This window comes from Fundulus heteroclitus, chromosome 6, assembly GCF_011125445.2.
Source record: "Fundulus heteroclitus isolate FHET01 chromosome 6, MU-UCD_Fhet_4.1, whole genome shotgun sequence".
Lineage (NCBI taxonomy): Eukaryota > Metazoa > Chordata > Actinopteri > Cyprinodontiformes > Fundulidae > Fundulus > Fundulus heteroclitus.
In genome coordinates this window covers 28,526,116-28,546,831 of record NC_046366.1, presented here as the reverse complement: position 1 = coordinate 28,546,831, position 20,716 = coordinate 28,526,116, and the positions used below count along the sequence as shown (strand labels likewise).

The window sequence follows — 20,716 nt, the reverse complement described above, 5'->3', positions numbered from 1 at the left end:
GCAGCCTACGGGTGCCGCGGAGGACACGAGAGGCGATTTGCGCTCGGACGCAACGGCTGTGTGTTGTGATGCGTTTTCTTTTGCTTGCTGCTGGGACCAGTGGCGGTCCTAGACCAAATTTACCGGGGGGTAAAAGCAGAATTATCAGCAAACAAAAAGTAAAGAAAGAAAGAAAGAAAATAACCTATTTTAAAGCCTAAAATCTATAAATTAAACGGGTTCCTCTTTCCCAAACCTTTCCCAGTCTTGCAGTGATCCAAATACTCCTTCACAAAGTGAAGTGTTTTTTCCCCCCATAAGGGCACAGAACAAAAGAATGAAACAATAAAACAGCAATATTTAATGGGTTCACTGTGCAATACCTATTTGATACCCTGTGCAATAATTATAACTTTGGGCAATAACTAATGTGCTATAAATTATTGCCAATAATCTATTTAATACACTGTGCTATAACATGTGCAATGATCTGGAAGAACTTCTGCTGCTATCACCAAGTGAATATATGTCAGTACATGTGTATGTAGGCATATGTATGTGTGCATATATATATATATATATATACACTGTATATAATTGATACACTGTATCAATTGAAAGATACACTGTATATAATTGATGCACCCTTTCCTACTCCTGACTATTGAGCTGATGTGACAAGTGAATTTCTCCAATGTGAGATCAATAAAGACTATCTAATCTTATCTTATCTTATCTAATCCTGTACACTGCAATGACAATTTGATATCTTGATATTATTTTTCCCCCCATCCACTGTATATATCTGGATGTACCATATATACTTCATGCACCTTTTCCTCCTTTGTGCACCTTCTGTTGCTTATAAGAGCCGATGTCACAAGTAAATCTCTCCATTGTGAGATCGATAAAGTTCTATTTTATCTTAATATTAAGTAAGCCAGTTGTGGCTCCAGAACTGCAGGTTTCAGAAACCCTGATCTAGAGGATGAAAACCGAGATCCCTGCTCAATTTGGATGAAGCTAAATTAAATCCTAGTTAGAGTGAAACTGTATCGGTAAAAATAACATTGGCCAAAGTGACCAATTATGGTTTCTTTGCCACTGATTATACTTGTATTACGTGTATTTAATGTTATGTCTTTAGTACAGGACCATTTCTGCAGGGGCCCCTGTCTAGAACTGCCCCTGAGGAGCACACATGTATAAGAAATCTATTTTTCTAATGATCAGTTATTATTTATACATACAGATTTATATTTTTCGTAAAATGAGCGAATCCCTAAGAATTTAGAGGCCAATTAACCTTACAGTCATGTTTTTGGACTGTGGGTGGAAGCCGGAGTACCCGGAGAAAATCCATCCATGCACAGAGAGAACATGCAAACTCCAAGCAAAAGAACCCAAGGTCGGAATTTGAACCCAGAAGCTCACTGTGCAGCCCATGCAGGAATATACTCTGATAATAAAAATATATGTTTAGTGTTTATTCTTCCAGTCCTTAAATATTGTTTTCTTTCCAAGCAGTTTTCGTTGTTCTGTGTTACTTTGATTTGTCGAGGCAGTTGACTGTTCACACTGATCCTGGTTTTGCTGGAGGTTTTTCCTTCCTGTTAAAGGGGAGTTTTCCTCTCCACTGTCGCTTCATGCATGCTCGGTATGCAAAGCCATTGACAATGCAGACGACTGTCCACTGTGGCTGTACGCTCTTTAAAGACATTATGCAATCTGCTGGGTTTCCTTGGAGAGGAAACTTTTTGACCAATCTGTCTGGATGATTTGATTCAGTGTGACTTTGTAAAGTGCCTTGAGATGACGTGTGTCGTGAATTAGTGCCATGTAAATAAAATTCAACTGAACTGAACATGCAAACTTCAAGCAGACAGAGACACCCCAGGGCGTAATTTGAATCGCAGGACTCTCTTGCTGCAAGGCAAGACCACAGTGTAGGCCTTGCAGGAAAATAATCTGATAATTAAAAAATATATATATTTTTACTTTTTATTCATCCAGTCCTTAAATTTTGTTTACTTTCCAATAAATTATCGTTCTGTATTTGATTTGTTAGCGTTTTACGCTTTAAAACGCAAATATTTGGACAGAGCGAGTCAGGGGAAACGGAAGTGACGCAATGACGTCCACGGTCTCTAATGGCTGACCAACAACAACTAACAGCGGGCGACAAACTTTCCGTAACTTCCCCGGACAAGAAAGAAAGTTGGAAGTAGCGCTTTGTCTCGGCAGTGTCTCCGCTTAGCTCTGCTTCATAAGCTGTTTCGGCTGTCATAAATGTGGAGTTACTGATGGATCCGCGATATGACATTCCGCGGAGGGCCGCCGCCGCCGCCGGTGGCAGCGGAAGCTCCGCGAACTCTTCCCCCGCTCTGGGGGCTCAGTCCCGCCGCAGGAAGATGCCTCCCCGACCCGCTGACTTCAAACTCCAGATAATAATTATTGGCTCCCGTGGAGTTGGTAAAACCAGCCTCATGGAGAGGTTCACCGACGACACTTTCTGCGAGTCGTGCAAATCGACCGTAGGTGAGCGCGGGGACTTGTTTTGTCCACTTTTTTATCCGGGCAGCTTCGGTTGTTATTTTTAAAGAAAAAAAAAACGGGACCAGACTACTTCCCGAAATCCCGTTAAAACTGCTGGGAAAAGCGGGTTTTTACCGGGGGGGAGCTAATTCATGCTAACTCACCCCCCTGTGATTTAAGACGCCAAAAACAACGAAGTTCGTACTTTATTTATAGACTGTATTCAACATTATTATGTTTTTAGTGTTAAAATTATATCACGTTCAGGTAATAATTGCAATTTTAAAATAAAAATAAAAAATAAGGATGAATTATTAAGATAGTCTTTAGGAGAGCATAGTGTGGAACAGCTAAACAATTACCCATTTTCCTCCATGTTAATTTTGACTATTCCCATGCAGATGTGTTAATAAGATGAACAGAGTGCTGCCCGTGCTTGTGTGTTTAAACATAAAAGCATTTATTTATTGTTGTTGTGATCCTGCAAACAGTCCTGTGACCTGGACCCCGGCCAGCCATAATGTCCAGTCCCAAAAATAGAGCCACACAATCAGCTGCCCTGGGCTCAGAGCTCCATGTTGTGCCATCGCAGTCCTGTGACCCAGCAAAGGCTCACCCGTCTTATGTTCCTTTTGTCAGAGGCCACATGTGGAAATGTTTTTTTTTTGCAATATTCCTACGCTGATCTGTATATAAATGCTATAATGGAAGCCTGGAAATACTGCGCTCCCGTTTATTGATTCCTGCCCATCATCAAAATGCAACTAGAATCTCTGTGAGTGCTTGCAGCTAAAGTTTTCATCCCCTTTGAACCTCTTTGCATTGCAGTCCTAAACTTCCCTGTGTTTCATAGGGATTTAAGGTGGTGTACTAGTTGGGAAGTTCGAGGAAAATGATGCATGGTTTTCCAAATAAAAATGAAAAGGTGTCTTTTGGAGCATATCTGCGCAAACGTTGCTAACCTGACTCTCGCCAGCTGTATGTCGCTCCGCCTAGCTTCACTCATCCATCTGGGACCTCTCCATAGGAATCGCCTTTATTGAAGGCTGGGCCTTATCAAAAATCCTTGCATATGATTGGATAAGCCACTTGTCTGTCATTTTTATCGACGTGCTATTTCAACCACTCACACCGAAGCTAACCCGTGACGCTGTGAGAGCGACGCAGGAAAAAATAAAACTTGCCAAATCCGGTCGGGAGAAGAGCGAAAACATGGTTTCCCCCAACAAAAGCCTTCAGAGGCGTTCTCTGATGTTCTTTTAATGAAACAATATTAGGTAGATTGGACAACACGGAAGAAATAGCAGCATCAATGTTAACGCTTGCTTCCTCGATGCGAGCCGCCATTGCTGTCTGAATCAAAACAGTCTCACGGTCGCTTCTCCACTACGTCACATCTATGAAACTCCAGCCCTGCGTCCTGATTGGCTGGACAATAAAATTGGTTGGATAAATCACTCTCTATGGGACATGTCCCAGATGGATGGGAGTGAAGCTAGGCGGAGCGACATACAGCTGGCAAGAGTCAGGTTAAAGCGTTGCACCTCTAGAGGCTGAATTTTAACGCGTTATTGTGCTTTGATCCGACTAATTCATCTGGAGCTGTAGATGTTTATTTAGGGTAGGTGTTCTGCAGGTGGGGAAGTCTCCGCCCCGGCCTTTAGTCGTTTGCAGCCTCTTTCAGGGTCAGGCGTCCGACGTTTCGCTCGATCTCTGCTCCAGTCAACGCCGACGAGCTTTACTGTCCCAGCTAAAGAAAAGCACCACGATGGTTCCTCCATCATGTTTCACCTTCAGGCTGGTGTGATATGAAGCTTCAGATGAATTTGCACACCGTGCTTTTGAAGGTAACTTAATAAAGTTAAATTTTGCTCTCAGAGCGGCTTCTTGCAGATGTTTGCACTTTTCCTTCGCGGCATAGCAAAAATGGGACTTCTTATGCGTTCCTTTCAAACATTGCCTTCTTTATGCCGTTTCATAAAGTCCAGATTCACGGAGTGCACCACCCTGTCAGAATTTCCTACCTGAGCTTCGGATCTCTGCTGCTCCTCTAGAGTCACCGTTGTCCTCTTGGTTGCTGCTGCTCTGAAAACTCCTCTCCTTGTCGAGCCTCTCCGTCGAGGTGGTGCTGCAGTTGTGTCGCTCTCTTTCCATTTCTGAGCGATGGATTAAAATAAATTTCCAACGCTTGAAATCTATTTTAGTGACCCGGGCTCGCTTTGAACTTTTCCTGTCTGGTGTGTCCTTGGGCATTCGTGACGCTTTTTGATCACTAATTTTCTCTAGCAAATCTCTGCGGCCTCCTTGGAGCAGCTGAGTTTATGCTGAGTTAAAATTACACACAGGCTATATTTACTAATTAGGGGAATTTCTGACACTTTTCAGAAATGTATATACTAGGGCTGAACAATTAATCCCATTTTCGATATAATCGTGATTTAAAAAAAAAGGCAATTTCCAAATCGCAGAGTCTGCAATGTTTGGCTATGTAACAATCAGGGAATTAGACGCGTCCATTAGGTGTTGGTAAAATGTTTAAAGTGGGTTTGCCTCCACATGGAAGAGAAGACAGTTGCAGCAGTGAGATAATCTAATTTTATTACTTGTTTTAGAGTTTATATAATCATACATAGCATTAAGTACTGGTCAATCAGTTTAATACATAGACTTGCTTGTTGGTTGCACTTTATGTTCAACAAGGATTGATGTCTAATTAAATTAAAAGCTGTTCTCTTGAATAATATTCTGATCAATAGAAACATTAAAAGTTCATATTTTAAATAGTCCTTGTTTACAAACATCTTTATTTAGAGGCCATTTTTGTTGCTTGTGGTTAATGCAGAGAAAAGTCAAAATTGCAATTTTGATTGAAATATTTCGTAGGCAGAACGCAATCATTTCTGCTCTGAGTTTAGATGCTGTGGGTCTTTTAGCAACTAATCCACATGGCGAGGAAACAAATTGATTTGTTGTTTGTATATATTTTAAATCACATGATAAATTAAACTGGGGGAAAAAAATTAAATCGCAATATTAAGAAAAAAAATCGCAATTAGATTATTTTCCAAAATCGTTCAGCCCTAGTATATACCGGTGTGTATATATATATATATATAAAAAAAGCCATGCCCTGTTTTCCCTCCACTATATAATCAAGCCCTGCTATGTGTTACTCTATAAATTCCCAATTAAAAAACATTGAGGTCTGTCGTTGCAATGCAACAAATGTGGCAACTTTTATTCAGATTTTAAACAAAACAAATTTGTAAAAAAAAGAAGGTATTTTAATAAGATTTAATTTCCCTCTGGGATAAATAAAGTATTTTTGAATAGAACTGATTTACTGTATTGTATTCCTCTTTGCAGGCGTTGACTTCAAAATCAAGACAGTTGAGTTAAGAGGGAAGAAGATCAGACTACAGATATGGTGAGTTGGTAACTGGGCCCAGATGCTGATCCTCAACGCTAGCCTTTCGCTTGGAGCGTTGTGTTTTTTTGTTTTTGTTTTGTTTGGTGCGTCCATGTCCTGTTTACCCGCAGACCGCCGTAACCAGACTGCTGCTGCCCAAAGAGGTGACTCGAACTCGTGCAGATGGTTTTATTTGGTCCGTTCTTGAATGGAAAGCAGCGTTGCCAGATCTTGCTAGGAAACAAGGAACCCACTCAATGAAAACAAGCCCACCAGGCAACCCACCACGTTTTTAAACAGTATAAATGTATGGATATATTATGGCACTATATATAACACTTTCACCATAAAGACTTTTTAATAACTGAAATTATTATTATGAATAACATATCATTTTAAACTTCAATCAAACGAAAAGTAACATTGTTTTGATAATTTCTTTGTGTTGTGTCGTGTTTTGGGCCAGTCACACCCCTAAAGGAGAGTTTTGTTGTTTTTGTGCTTCGTATTTTTATAGATTTTTTTTCTAAACAGGAAACGGGGGCTTGGTGGGGACAAACTAGCTACCACACCACTCGCGTTTTGCTTTCCAACTTCACGGTCAAAAACAAGCCCAACAATCGGCAACTCACGAGATTTTTTAGGCTGCTTTAGAGAAAAACGAGCCTAAACTCACTTATAATAAGCAGACTTGGCAACACTGATTGAAAGCAATATGTTACGAAGGTAGTGTAATGCATTTTTTTAATGCATTTTAAAAACGATACATTTGGATATAAATTACACATCACAGGGTTAAACGTACTTTATAAAATCACTTTAAAGTTTGAGCAGTAAATATTTAGGGTTAGGATATCGGGTGTGCCGACTGTAGCACTTGGCTTCTTGCTTTAAATGTAGTCCTAATATTCCCAAATATCTCAGAGGTACTCAAACAGAACAAACTTGTCTTTGATTTTAGTCATTAAAAGCATTGTTTTAAATGCTTTTAATGACTCTCTCTTTCACCCTAGCACAGGTTAGCATTTCTCCTGCTAAAGGAAATGCACTTAGAGCTGCAAAATCTACACGAGTCTCCGGAAAAAAAAGGACCCTTATTAAGTTTTGAATATGTCCAACATAAATTTTATAGTTAAACGGAAGAAGCTTCTTCTTCTAGGTTCAGAACAACCAACCAGTATTTTTCCTGAATGGAATAAAGTGCTTTCTTTGTGGTTTGAAGACTGAAAATACAGTTTCTTTCACCAAAAAGCAGCCTATTTCTGTGGGATCGTTTTTCTGCAGAGGACGCCTGGACTGGATATACGACCTCTGCAGGTGTCTGTGTAAAAGTTTTACCACAGTCAACCTTTTTGAACATCTCTCTGCTAAAATGACACCCATTGGTGCAAAGGGTGTTTGCACATAGTGTGTGTTTTACTTTAAATAATTCACAAAGTCTCAAACGATTTACCGTTTCAGGACAAGTGGCTAGGGCTGGAAGATATAGAAAAACAGCATATCGATAAAATAGAAATCATATTGATCGATAGCGATAATTATCAACTAATTCAAAACATATATTTTAAGTGCAGCCCTGGAAATTTTATGCTGTTGCTTAGTGACCTATTTTTAGATAAAGAACACTGAATTCAAACTCAATCCTTTATTAAACCAACTCTTTACCCAAAAAAAAAAAAAAAAAAGAATACGTGTTTTCTGAACTCTTTGAAGGGGCGGAGCATTCCTGGATCTGCGTTTTTGATTGGTTGGGAGGATGTAGCGACTGTAACATTAACCTACATGATTGGCTAGAATGCAAAAAGGAAGGGAAACTGTTATTCACTGCAAAAATGGAGCTAAAAATAAGAAAAACATTTCTTGAAATGAGAGTATTTTTCTTTGATTTGAGCAGGTAAATAGGATTATTTGCCAACGGAATAAGATTTTTACACTTAAAATAGGAACAATTCATCTCCATCATCCTATTTCAAGTGCATTATGTCTAATTATCTTATTTTAGGGGTAAAATACTCATTCCATTGGCAAATAATATTATTTACCTGCTCAAATCAAGGGTAAATACATTCATTTCAAGAAAATTATACTTATTTTTAGTTCTGTTTTTGCAGTGTTCTATCTATAACTGTTTATTTACCCTTTTTTGTATCATCGATAGATATTGTTATTGAATTATCGTCCAGCCCTAATAACAAAAAATGTTCCAGCATCTCTACAACTATCAAAATGTCGGCTGTTCTTTGCGCTCACTGTCAGTGTGCTTCGCTTCAAAGTGGGAACTGCAGCGGTCGCATCTCCAACACATTTGTCCTGCAGACTAACCCCCCCCCCCCCCCCCCCCATTAACATCACTGCTCTGCTGCTCCCCATGCTGCTCTGGACGGCTGCCGCCCGGTGTGTCTGTGTGTGTCTTTGTGTGTCTTTGTGTGTTTGTGCTCTTTTCTGGCGTTGAAAAGCTCTCATCAAGCTCCACCTCAGGTGTGTCCAGTCTGTCCTAACCCTGCCATTGTGCTGCTGTCTCTGTCCACTCTCCTGCTCATAAGCCCGCCTGTGACTCACTGTGGGGACGGAGGGAGAAACTAGCTGGCCGAAGGTACAGTATCACCGCACTGTTGGTGTCGCTCACACTGCTTGTCGTGCTTCTGATTTCCACTCCGCATCACTAAATCCACCATGAAACGCGTCATTCTTCCGTTCTAGGCTTGTTTGTTTCTTCCTCCTTCTTGCTAGTCTTTAAATAAAACCTGTGGAGGGCAGATTTAGCTCAGACGTCAGTCAGCCATAGCATCACCATCACTAAGATGTGAAGTAAACTGACCACGGTTTCAGCTCTTTGCTCTACTTCTCATGTTGTTTTACCTCCTGCTGAACTTATTGCTTGAAGGAAAGTCTCTTATTTATGGTGGCTGCCTTCAGCAATGTCTAAAGTGTAGCAAGCGTTTCATTATTTTAAAAGAATTGGTTGTGATGTTATGGCTCCCAGCTGTCATTAATGCCAGAGAAAAAGAACAAATTATTGAAAAGATCACACAAATTCTAAAAAAAAAAAAACAAGTTTCCATGACTGATTTTGCTTTTAGATGGTTAATACAATGCAAAGCTGTTAAATTTAAAGCTGATACTTTCTTAATCAATGAGATATTTCTGATTGTGTCTTAAATGATTGCTCTGTAATCTGGTTTTGATCTCTTTTGGTGCAGGGACACTGCCGGCCAGGAGAGGTTTAACAGCATCACATCAGCCTACTACAGAGGAGCCAAGGGAATAGTGCTGGTTTATGATCTCACTAAACAGGAGACCTTTGAAGACCTTCCTAAATGGATGAAAATGATAGACAAGGTAAAAAAAACAACAACAACCATCATTTATGACTTTGTGGTCATTTCTGGAGCTCCTTGTACCAAAGCGCGCGGTGACGTTCCCACCGTAAGCTGCCGATGGATTTTATATCGCAGGGCAAACAACCAATCACACTGCAAAAACAGAACTAGAAATAAGTAAAATGTTCTTAATTCTTAAGTATTTGTCCTTGATTTGAGCAGGTAAATAAGATGATCAGCCATTGCAATAAAATTTTTGCACTTAAAATAGGAACAACTCATCTCCATCATCTTATTTCAAGTGCAGGATGTCTAATTATCTTACTTTAGGGGTGAAAATACTCATTCCATTGGCAGATAATCTTATTTACCAGCTCAAATCAAGGAAAAATACACTAACTTTAAGAACATTTTACTTATTTTAGATCCATTTTTGCAGTGCAGCTCTTAAAGCTGCAGTAGGAAGCTCTTAGAAAAATGTTTAAAGGGGGGGGGGGGGGGGGGGAGAAAGCAACACATGGTTTACATTTTTACAAATGAAAATCTGAGGCGTTTGAAGTGCCTTTGTGGCCCCTTTACTCTAATGCACCTAAATAAAACCTATTGCCACTAAATGCCTTAAGAGGTCTCGAAATGAATAGATGAAGTCCATGTTTGTGTGATTTGATGTGAGTATAGCTCCAGCTGTTCTGTGCAGGTTTGTTGCAGGACATTAGAGAACAAACGGCATCATGGGAAGAAAGAGAGAGAGAGGGTATAACTGGAGGTTACGCAATACCTGTATACACTGTTGTAGCAATCCAGGAGTGCATAATTGGATGCTGTGTTCGAGAGGGCGTGCTTGTTTTCCATGAGAGCAATTCTGTTTTCTAGTACACGCTTCAGGAAATATGTGTGTGTGGGGGGGGGGTTCTCCAGCTGCTCTATCAGAAATAACAACAAATTGAACATTATAGCTTATGATGCTGTAGATTTGTGAAGAGCCATGCTGTTCTGTCAGCAGGTACACTCCTGATGTAATCTCATTTATCTCCACTTTGCTCTTTGTGACGCGGCAGTACGCCTCAGAGGAAGCCGAGCTGCTGCTGGTTGGGAACAAGCTGGACTGTGAGAGCGATCGCATCATCTCAAGGCAACAGGGAGAGAGGGTGGGTTCCCACGTTCAGACCGTCACCATTTAATCTACATTCAAAACCTTTATTTGGCTTTAGCTGGCGGATGGATCATCCCTTGGCCTGCTTTACACACCTGTAATGCTGCCATCATCAGACTGCTGAGTCTTTTTGAGCAGACTGGATTTCCTGAGTTGTGTGACAGTGTCTGTATTTTCCTCTCACCCCCCAGTTTGCCTCTCGAATAAGTGGGATGCGCTTCTGCGAAGCCAGTGCCAAGGATAATTTTAATGTGGACGAGATTTTCCTTAAGCTTGTCGATGACATTCTCAGCAAGGTTGGTGTGTTCCTGATTTTGACTGTTTTTTTTTTGTTTTGTTTTGTTTTTCTCGGACTATAATTTGCTCCGGGAATATAAGTCGCATCAAGTTGGATCGGTCAAACTATGAAAAAAAATGTGATTTATTGCCCGAAAAATACGGTAATTTGTTTTTGGGAAAACAATTTGCAGCAGCATAAGAACGAATGTTTCACTTGCTGTTCTATTTGCAACCTCGTTAGATAATTTAGTGAAACAAATTTCTCACTTAGATTTTTGTTTTTCAGCTCTACCACAAAAAGTATCAGACAGGAAAGTCAGATTTAAACTTTTATAAAAACTTTCTGTAGCAAGAATTCGCATTTTCAGTGGACTGAAAGGCAATTCTATTTAATGCTGATTAAATATAATTAAATATTAATATTCTTTGACTAATTTCTGTTGAAAAACCCTGACCTCAGCCACCCGAGCCAAACAGGAATGTTGGGCTGACTGTTACGCTTCAATCTGTGCTGAAGGCCAAACCCAAGCATGATTTTTAGTGAAAACGGGTAGAAAACATAGAAGTCACTTCCTTTTCATGTTGGTTGAGTTTTAAGGGGAAAATGTTAATTTATTCCATTTTATAATTAGATTGTGATATTGCATAAAGAGAGAAATGCTGTGAATGCACCAAATGTCACTGCAGTTCGCCTGTTACATTAAATGGTGAAGTTGTCATAAAACAGCCCACAATGCTTTCATTAAGTCATTTTTTTTCAAAAATAAATATTTATTAATGCTCTCAGAGACCCAACAGTGGAATAAAACTGTAAAGGTGACAATTAACTAAGTATTGTTAATCAGAAAATGCCAATAATGATAAATGGTTGTCCATACCTACTAAATATGCTGTTTAACTGCCTCAGTTATATTAAATAGGGCGGTTGTTTTAAAACCATCTATTTTTGGGATTTGGAAACATTTTGAGTGAGTTTATTGATTTTAATGCTGGATAACGGATAATTATTGAGATCATTTCATCTCCTTGTCTACAGCAGATATATATAATAATATCTATCCTTCATTCTTTTAGTTGAAGATTTGAAAAAAAATGTCAGGAAATGACCTAAGATGTTGATAAAAGATATTATCTAAACTAAAGGGCTGCCTCTAAACTGTTTTAAAGAGTGGCTGCCATAGAGGGATTGTGAATGTACCAAAGTTATATTAAACTCTCTGACATCTGAAGTCTTTCTCCCGAACAGATTTAATTCTCAGAGGGACCTGGAGTTGCTCCTTTTTATAAACCTTTAGACTGTTTTTTTTTTTTTTTTAGTTGATTCTTGATCCTCTTCACAAATAAACTAAAAGGAAAAGTAAACATGGTCACATAGATTAGGTTTCTGCCGGGAAGAGAATTTACATTTCAATGTTCAGAACAGATTATCTGTCAGGGCTGTAGGCAGCCGATCATCTCTTCTCTCCTTCCAAGCGCTTTGATTCGTTTCCCGTTTTTTAAATTTTTTTTTACCTCTGTCTTTTAACCACTGTTTTTACGTGTGTTAAAACCTGACTGTTTTTTTTTTTTTTTTTTTTAAACGTTGAAACCTGACAAAGAGAAACTGTCAAGGTCATGGTTGTCACCGTTTTTGCGCTTTTTTTTTTTTTTTCTTAATCCATGCATGGGTGGAATTGGCTCTTCACACTAAATGTCTTTTTTTTTTTTTTTTTTTTTTTTTTGTGCGTCTCTGATCCCCCAGATGCCTCTTGAAGTTCCCAACAAGGAGCTCTCCAACAGCGTCCTGTCTCTGCAGCCGGAACCTGAAGTGCCACCGGAGTTGCCCCCTCCCCGGATGCGCTGTTGCTGAGGCTGGGTGTGTGGGAATGCCTCCCCTCTCCCTCACCTCACCTTTCTCATGCACAGCAGACGCTCTCTAGAAAGAAAGAAAAAAACAAAAACATGCAGCGCACCGACGTGGCCACGTGGGGGCAGCACACAGCAGCACTTTATAGCTGTTTGCTGCTGTAATGTTGCATGAAACGAGCAGTATTATGCTTTCTCTGTTGCTTCCTCTCCTGCGTTAGCGTACACTATGACCTGCAGCACACTAACATTTAGGCCTGGAGAATCTTCCTCTTCCTGTCACCCTTCTATCTACACGTGACCCAGACTACCTCATTGTTTGGATGGTTAAACTAGGTATGTCTTCCAGGTAGAGAACCTCCTGGACACTTTCCTCAGAGGTGTGTGGGGGGGAATTACTGGAGGCCCCGCAGCTTTTCTCACGTTTTTCTTTTCACGTCTCTCACGCTCGTTAAGTTTTAGGATCGCCCGAGTCCCTCTGAGGCTATCCTTTCATTTTGAAACTTGCAAAGGGATTACTTCTCACAACTCCCCAGCTCACTGCAAACTGTCTCCATGTACAAAAAAAAAATATTTCTCATAAGCTTCTGTTTTTTGTTGTTTTTTTTTTTACTAAGAGACAGATTTATTTAAAGTGAATTAAAGCACATTGGGGAATAAATATAACGTGTTGCTGTAATGACTGGACAAGGGGAAGATGTTTGTGGCGAGCAGTAGGTTGCTAAAGCCACCGGTTTATGTTACTTTACCTTGGAGTGTTAAAGTGGCTGATATGTGGCAATTAAATTCATATAAATTGTAACGTTTTGCACTTCAAGGCAGATTCACATTTTAGACTGACACGGAGGACAACAAAGGACAGAAGTTGTAGTTTAGCACTAATAAAACAAGCTGCTTCGGTCAGCAGTGGCTAATCGCTGTATGAGGGGATGTAGATGCAAGGGGATATGGGTAATGTAGTCTTCAATCTATTTGTGTTAAGCAGGGAAGTTGTCTTGTGTGACGCTGGCTAATCCAAGGGGAATAAAGACGGAAATACCGCCAGCACCCAAACCTAGTTTCATCCTTTCCCGCTACTAAAACGTCGTCATTGTTTCTTTTTTTTACCCGTTTCTTTTCTTCTGAATTCAGAGACGGCAGAGGGAGGAGGGAAGAGAAAAGGGCTTAAAAGGTTGGAAAGCTGAAGGTGACTTGCTTAGTTTTCGTATGACTCAGGAATCTTTGGTTGTCTCAGAGCTGCTCAGTCTGGATTAGTTTTTTTGAATCGTAATGAATGAAAATCCCACGACGTTAGATGTTGTGACATCTAGTGGCGAAGTTGTAAACTGCATCTAAAACGACACGACTTTCCGCACAACAAATCATTTTTATCACACTTAGACCGCTAATTATCTTGCATTTCTTCAAAGTTTTGCTTTTGGGGTTGAAACACAGACTTTGGTTGTTTATTTCCTTTTTTTTATGGAGATTAAAAATGTGTTCTGAATCTATCGCAGAATTAGGAGTGCAGCACTGTGATTGTGCACAAATACGTTTTTCTTTACATTTCCTAAAAAAAAAAAAAAAGAAACCCACTCAAAAAGAACCTCATTTAACAATATTGGACTTGTTTTCTGCTTTTTTTTAAATAAAAATGTTATTATTTTAGCAATAAGATTCAGATTATCGTCCAGCAGAAGACCCTTTGAGCAGAAATTATCTAGAGAATTGGGATTTTCATCACGTGGTTGGAAGTGTGAGCATTTTCTTCAGATAGCGGTGTTTGTTTGGGAATGAAACCTTTCTCCCTTTTGACGTTTTGGCACTAACCCTGTGAACTTTGTGCTATTAACCAAGCCTTTTACTACTCTGTGGTTTTTAACTATACATTTAAAGATTTGCGTTTTGTTTGAAATGTTTCTCCTTTATGATGAATGTCTGTTATATTGTGTCAAACCAGTTTCTGAAAGGTTTAAAGCAGATTTGGCTGTATTTATAACTTGTGGCATTCTTGAACTAATGAATTGCGATTAAAGATGTCTATATTTATTACTAAAGCTTAGTGTTTATTTACTTGTGCTGTGTCTGAGAGAATAGGACGCCATGCAGGGGGAAAGTTGTGACATGGGTTGCATCCGAGGCTTCAGTGTCATGATTTCCATTGGAAAGGGATCAGCAGTAAAACCCGGAACACCTGAAAGAGATTTAAATTTAAATTTAAATATTTAAAGCAGGGTTTGGTCATGAAATAATAGCCAAAACTTGGAAATTGTTGTTCACAGGCACTCTTCATCCAGTTTGACAGAGCTTGAGCTATTTTGGTAGATTTTTAGTCTCTTGATCAGCAGTGATCAGGAGACTTTTTTTCTTTGCCCCCCAGCTACAGTTCAAGGATTTGTGGATAGAGGCATTCATATTTATTTAGGGTAATATTATTACTCACCAATAAAAATCTTACAAGGGAACCTGTTGGGTAAAGCACAGTATTTGTTTTTTGATCACCCCAATTTTTTCACTTTAATCTTGTGCTTTGGTTTCACCCAAATTAGTTTTATTTAACTAATTTGGGTGAATACAACAAATGGGATTCTTATTGCTGATGATGGACTTTTTGTTTTATTTTGTTTTCAACTGAGTCCAAATGTGCAAACTAAATGGCTTTCTTTAATAAGGCAATAGTGCAAAACCTGGTTTCCTTTACCATAAAAAAAAAATCAGATTGGTTTATATTTTTGTCAAAATATGACATGCTTAGTTTATTACTGAGCTTATATATATATATATATATATATATATATATATATATATATATATATATATATATATATATATATATATATATATATATATATATATATATATATAATATATTTTATTTATTTATTTTTATTTTATTTTTATTTATTTATTTATTTATTTTTTCCAAAACTACCAAAAGTCTGGACACCCCAGCTTCAAGAAAGATCTTAAGCTTTGATTGCAATTAAATATTCTTTCAGGGGGCGCTGAATACATAAAGGAGGCTTTATTCTCTTCAGATTTTTACCTGTAGATGTTTTCGAAAATAATTATTTAAAATGTTTCCACTCCACAATTTACCACAACCTTGTTTTTTTTTTTGTTTGTTTTTTTTTTGTTGTTGTTGTTTTTATATAAGTTTGTTGGAAAAAAAATTTAAAGACGTAAAAACTTTTGCAAAGCGACGTAAACCGTCATGTCTGGTTCAAATACCCCATTATTGTACATTTGCATCAATATTGTCCCTCCGTGAAAAGGTGTTCAACAGCCTTTTGGGGCATGCGCAGCAGAGCGTGGCAGACCCGCTGGTCCCACAGAACACAAGGGGTGTGAAGCCGCGGCGCATGCGCCTCGCAGGAATCCACGGGCGTCGAGCTTCACACCGCAGCGATTGCAGATTTTACGTGTCATATCGGAGGCAGCGCGACTCGCACGGTGGGGATGGCGGTCCGGTGCGCTTGAAACGGGAATGGAGAGCCTGTCTGCGGAGGAGATCTGATGCCACCCCGACTCACTTCTGCGTCTCCCAAGTTGAGGTAAAGCAGCCCGGGCTGCAGACGCGACCTGCCGCTCGTCCCTTCACGTAAACCCCGCTCCTTCACTGCAGGGTCTCCCCCGGAAGGCTCCGCAGTCCAGAGGGGACCACAATGACAACCTGGTGAATGTTGTCGGATGGAGTAAAAACGAAGCATCCAGCACGCCGCAGGATGCGCATCCCCAGCCCGACGAGGAAGAAGAAGAAGGCAGAGCAACCTGGCCGCTTCCCCGCAGCCGCGCGTCACAGATTCTCCTCGGTGCCGTGGATTGATCGCTCCCTTCGTCCTCCTCCCGTATAATGGAGAGCTCCAATGGCTCTGACTCCAAACCGCACGTCCAACAGCTGGAGAAGAAGAGGCTGAACCGAGCGCCCTCCCCGGCCAGACCGTTCCTCAAGGATGTGCACTCCCGCTCCAACAAGCCACCTGCCATCGGACCCAAATCCCCGAAACTCGGCAAGCAGCAGCAGTCCGCCTCGGCGTCCTTAGCCCATCCGAACCGAACCTCCAGGCGCAACGCAGCCGGGGCCAAAGAGAAACCGGCCACGCCAAAAAGTAGCATCAGGTCCCCCGCGGCGAAAAAGCCCACGAAGGCGCCGCAGCCTGCGGCGGCAGCAGCTGAGCCCAGAGCCGCCAGCGCCAAGCCGGACGCCGCCAGCAGTCCGGTCCTCCCCAAAGGCAAGAAGGGCAAACTGGCCGCGGGATCTCCGGGGCCTCTCAGCCATGGTTCCCCGATCAGGGTCCCCACCGGGGCGCTGCTGGGCCGGGTCAGCCAGACGGACAGCAGCTCGGACCTGTCCGACTGCGCGTCGGAGCCGCTGTCCGACGAGCACAAGCTGGCGCGGGCCGCCGCCAGCGACGCCGAGTCCGGCACCGGCTCCAGCGACCGGGATCAGCCGGTGGGCGACAATCCTGGTGCGCGGAGGGAAGCAACACCAGCAGCAGCAGCAACACAAGCAGTTGCTTCTCCGGCGCCCCCGGCTCTGCCCGCTCCGGGCCCGCAGGGAGAGAAGCCCTCCACCAGCAGCGCACAGTCCAAAGCGGCCGGAGCCAAGGCTGGAGCCCAGGATGAGCTGCTGCGGGAAATAGACGAGCTGAGATCCGAAAACGACTACCTCAAGGTACGGACTGGTGCCTCAGACTAATGAAGGATGTGTGATGGATGCAGCAGAACACCAGGGGTGTCCCCAGAAAGTTTGGAGATAGGTGGACAGATGGGGGGGCCTCCAGTGATCTTGGGTTATCAAACCAAAATCTAATTAGAATTTCAGGGGTTTTATTTAGGTATATTTTTTTTTTTTGGTGGAACATAAAACCGCTTAAAACTGTTAAAAGCCAACGTGGGACTTTTAGTTTTAAAACACAGTTTTCAAGTTCTTAAAGGAAACTCAAACTTGAACACTTTATGAAGTAGATGTGAAACGTTTCAGGCACATTTCCCCCTTCCTCTGCGTTACAAAGTCAAAGGTTTATAAACTTTTATGTTTTTTCCACTTTGAACATTCTTGATCCAGCTCCCAGTCCAGTGGATCTTTGAGTTTCTTTATTATTTATTTATTTATTATTATTTTTAGGGCTGCACAGTGGCGCAGTGGGTAGCAAGAAGGTTCTGGGTTCAAATCCAACCCTGGGTCTTTCTGCATGAAGTTTGCATGTTCTCCCTGTGCATGCATGGGTTCTCTCTGTGTACTCCGGCTTCCTCCCACAGTCCAAAAAACTGACTGTTAGGTTAATTGGCTTCTCTAAATTGTCCTTAGGTGTGAGTGTGTGTGTGAATGGTTGTTTGTCTCTGTGTTGCCCTGAGACAGACTGGTGACCTGTTCAGGGTGTACCCTGCCTCTCGCCCAGTGAATGCTGGGGATAGACACCCGCGACCCCATGAGGGATTAAGCGGTTTGGAAAATGGATGGATCTTTATTTATTTTTTTATTATTTTTTTTGTACGAGGTTTTTATTTATCCATATCCCCGCTGCGGCTTCAGGTTTGCTGCACTGGTTGGAGGAAACGGGGGGGCCGTGCCACGAAGAGACCTAAATCAAATATCCATTTTTCTCAAGGACGTGCTGAGAACATCCAGTCAGCAAGTGAACTAAAGTTGCATTCAGGGATTTATCGTTTGGTACTGCATCTAACATTTTAGATATTTTAGATCTGCACAACATGCACCAGAGCAGGTTAGTAGATAAGATAGTTACATTAAATTGCTAAAAGGTATTCGCTCACCAGCCTTGACTCGCATATGTTCTTGAGTGACATCCCATTCTTAATTCAGAGTGACGTTGGTCCTCCGGCTGCAGCTGTAACAGCTTCAACTCCTCTGGGAAGGTTGTACCCACAAGGTTCTGGAGTGTATTTATGGGAATTTTTAACCATTTGTCCAGAAGCACGTTTGTGAGGTCAGACACTAATGCTGGACGAGAAGGTCCTGCTCTCAGTCTCCGCTGTAATTCATCCCTTAGGTGTCCAATCAGGTGGGTTTTTACACCTGTGGCCATGAAAGTGATTGATATTCCTGATTTCAAGTATTTGGATGGGTGGGGGCGAATACTTTAGGAAATATAGAATAGATTGACAGACATACAGTGTGACACATTGGCCCTGTTAACAATCTCTTCATGATTTTTTTTTTTTTATTATTATTATTTTTTTGCTGCACCTAAATGTTTCGGATCATTTAAGTCAGACTAGGATAACCCAAATAATTACAAATTGCATTGTCCATGGCTTTGCAGCAATCCCTCATACTGAGCATGCATGAAGCGACAGTGGAGAGGAAAACTCCCCTTTTAACAGGAAGGAAAACCTCCAGCAGAACCAGAACCAGGCTCAGTGTGAACGCTCATCTGCCTCGACCAACTGGGGGTTATAGAAGACAGAGCAGAGACAAAAAAGCACAGAAGCACACATTGATCCAGGAATCCTTTCTACGTTATATGGTCATAGCGGATGATCTGCCTCCTCTGGATGATGTCACAGCTAACAGAACGCCAGACCAGGTGTACCTTCTATGAAGAAAAAAGAGAGAGAGAGAACATAAAATTAAAAGTTGAAACAACAGCATACAACACAAATTACAGCAGCATAATTACAGAGCTATATGCCACTAGATTAAACATTTTATCTATTTATAAATACTAATTACGCACTAGCCATTTCTACTTTTTATCTGCAAAAATATCTAACAAAAATAACTAAAACTAAACAATAATTTAGTGATTTCAGGGTTGATTTTGCCTAAAAAACAAACAAAACGAATATCAAATTTGTGTTAAAAAGCTTTGAAATATGTTTTATTATTGCTTGAACTCATCCCATTTTTACTGCTTGACTTATTTATTTTTTGATATACCATCATTCAGCAATAAGCACCAACAATTAATGGAATATTTCTCGACAGAAAGGTTATTGATTTTATATAGTAAAATGATCCGTGGATATCAGCAGATGATTTGAGCTGACAAAGGACACATGAAAAGTGAAAATCTTACTTAATGAACCAAATTAAAACAAAATATTGAAACACAAGATACTTACATAAAAGAGAAGGTTTATGCTTTCAAGCACTTTTCCAGGACAGTGGGTTTGCTCATTCATCACCACCCATTCAACATGTTCCTGTTAAAAATAAAATTTTTGTCAAAAAAAGGATCTTTTATAAATAGAAGCTATTTGCCGGGACGCCGCCTGTCAATTAATCTTGGAGGCTCGTCAGTAAGTGTCCAATCAATGATCGCAATTTGTTCAAAAGTGAGACTCCCCATACCTGCAGAAACTCCAGCTCCGACATTATTGTTGGGATTTTACATTATGGACGTATTGCGTTCAGAGGGGTTTCGTTAAAAAAAACAATGGTAAAATGGTTAAAGGTATATAGCCACGTTACACGCTTATCTAAAAAAAAAAAAAGGACCAAAAACAGTTTGATCATGATAAAATAAAGTTGTATACACCAAGCCTCCATCTTGATAGTATTTTGATGGTCCTTTTTGAGGATAGATAAGAATCCAGCGCCGGGCGCGATGTGCAGATATGAACAGACGTGGCGCCATCTACTGGCAGTATTGCAGAATTATCATAATGCTGGTTTGCTTAAGTAATAAATCTTTTGTAAATAATGCTGGACTGAGCCTGATCCTCTGCAATGACTCACAATAAAGTGGCAGATCTATCGATCGATCGATCGATCGATCGAAAGGCTTTATTTACTAACAAATTGAGCAAAAACAAACCGTAAAACACCAAAATAACAACTAATACACCAGCAAGATGTGATAATCTTACATAAAAACTTTGTATGCAACCAGAGTGAGCTACTGAGGTATACATTTAAAAAAAAGTCAAATAACGTGGCTATGCACCTTTTAAACGTTATCAGTGGGGAAATTACAGTTCAGACACGCCTCATCCCAAACATTTAGAAGGTGGAATACAGTTTATTCCTTTAGCCAAACCTAAAGTCAGTGGCGGTACTACATTGAATTGCTCCCCGGGTGAGAAAGCCTCTGATTTAGCCTATAGCCTCTGTGCCGTGTAGGTCTGCAGCGTCGTCTCACAGCAAGCAGGGCGCCTGCAGCTGCAAGGAGCGCCAATTCCTCACACAGCGATATGATAGATAATGGGAAACCGCTTTTGGGGCGCAGATTATTTTTAATTTCCTTTTTG

At 40.7% G+C, this 20,716-nt stretch overlaps 2 protein-coding genes across 5 annotated transcripts in view; both read left to right on the top strand.

Annotated features, from left to right (window-relative positions):
* Positions 1 to 2,102: 2,102 nt before the first annotated feature.
* Positions 2,103 to 14,556, top strand: rab12 (RAB12, member RAS oncogene family). The gene is made up of 6 exons (XM_012871307.3): positions 2,103 to 2,517; positions 5,881 to 5,941; positions 9,124 to 9,262; positions 10,302 to 10,391; positions 10,588 to 10,692; positions 12,417 to 14,556. Exons 1-6 carry the CDS (start codon positions 2,283 to 2,285, stop codon positions 12,522 to 12,524), a joined length of 738 nt encoding a protein of 245 aa, XP_012726761.2. The 5' UTR covers positions 2,103 to 2,282; the 3' UTR covers positions 12,525 to 14,556.
* A 1,279-nt stretch (positions 14,557 to 15,835) lies between these two features.
* Positions 15,836 to 20,716, top strand: part of LOC105932244 (microtubule cross-linking factor 1) — a 116,986-nt gene continuing 112,105 nt past the window's right edge. For 2 of the 4 annotated variants that reach the window (XM_021320877.2, XM_021320880.2), the window contains exon 1: positions 15,837 to 17,174. In XM_021320877.2, coding sequence (XP_021176552.2) covers positions 16,353 to 17,174 — 822 coding nt within the window. In that variant the 5' untranslated portion in view covers positions 15,837 to 16,352. Of the gene's footprint in view, positions 17,175 to 20,716 lie in introns of all 4 variants that reach the window. The other 2 variants (XM_021320881.2, XM_021320879.2) reach the window with 2 other exon arrangements.

Coding starts and splice junctions, on each gene's coding strand:
- rab12 (XM_012871307.3), top strand. CDS start 2,283: ATGGATCCGCGATATGACATTCCGCGGAGGGCCGCCGCCGCCGCCGGT. Junction 5,942..9,123: donor AAGATCAGACTACAGATATG/GTGAGTTGGTAA, acceptor CTTTTGGTGCAG/GGACACTGCCGGCCAGGAGA. Junction 10,392..10,587: donor CAAGGCAACAGGGAGAGAGG/GTGGGTTCCCAC, acceptor CTCACCCCCCAG/TTTGCCTCTCGAATAAGTGG.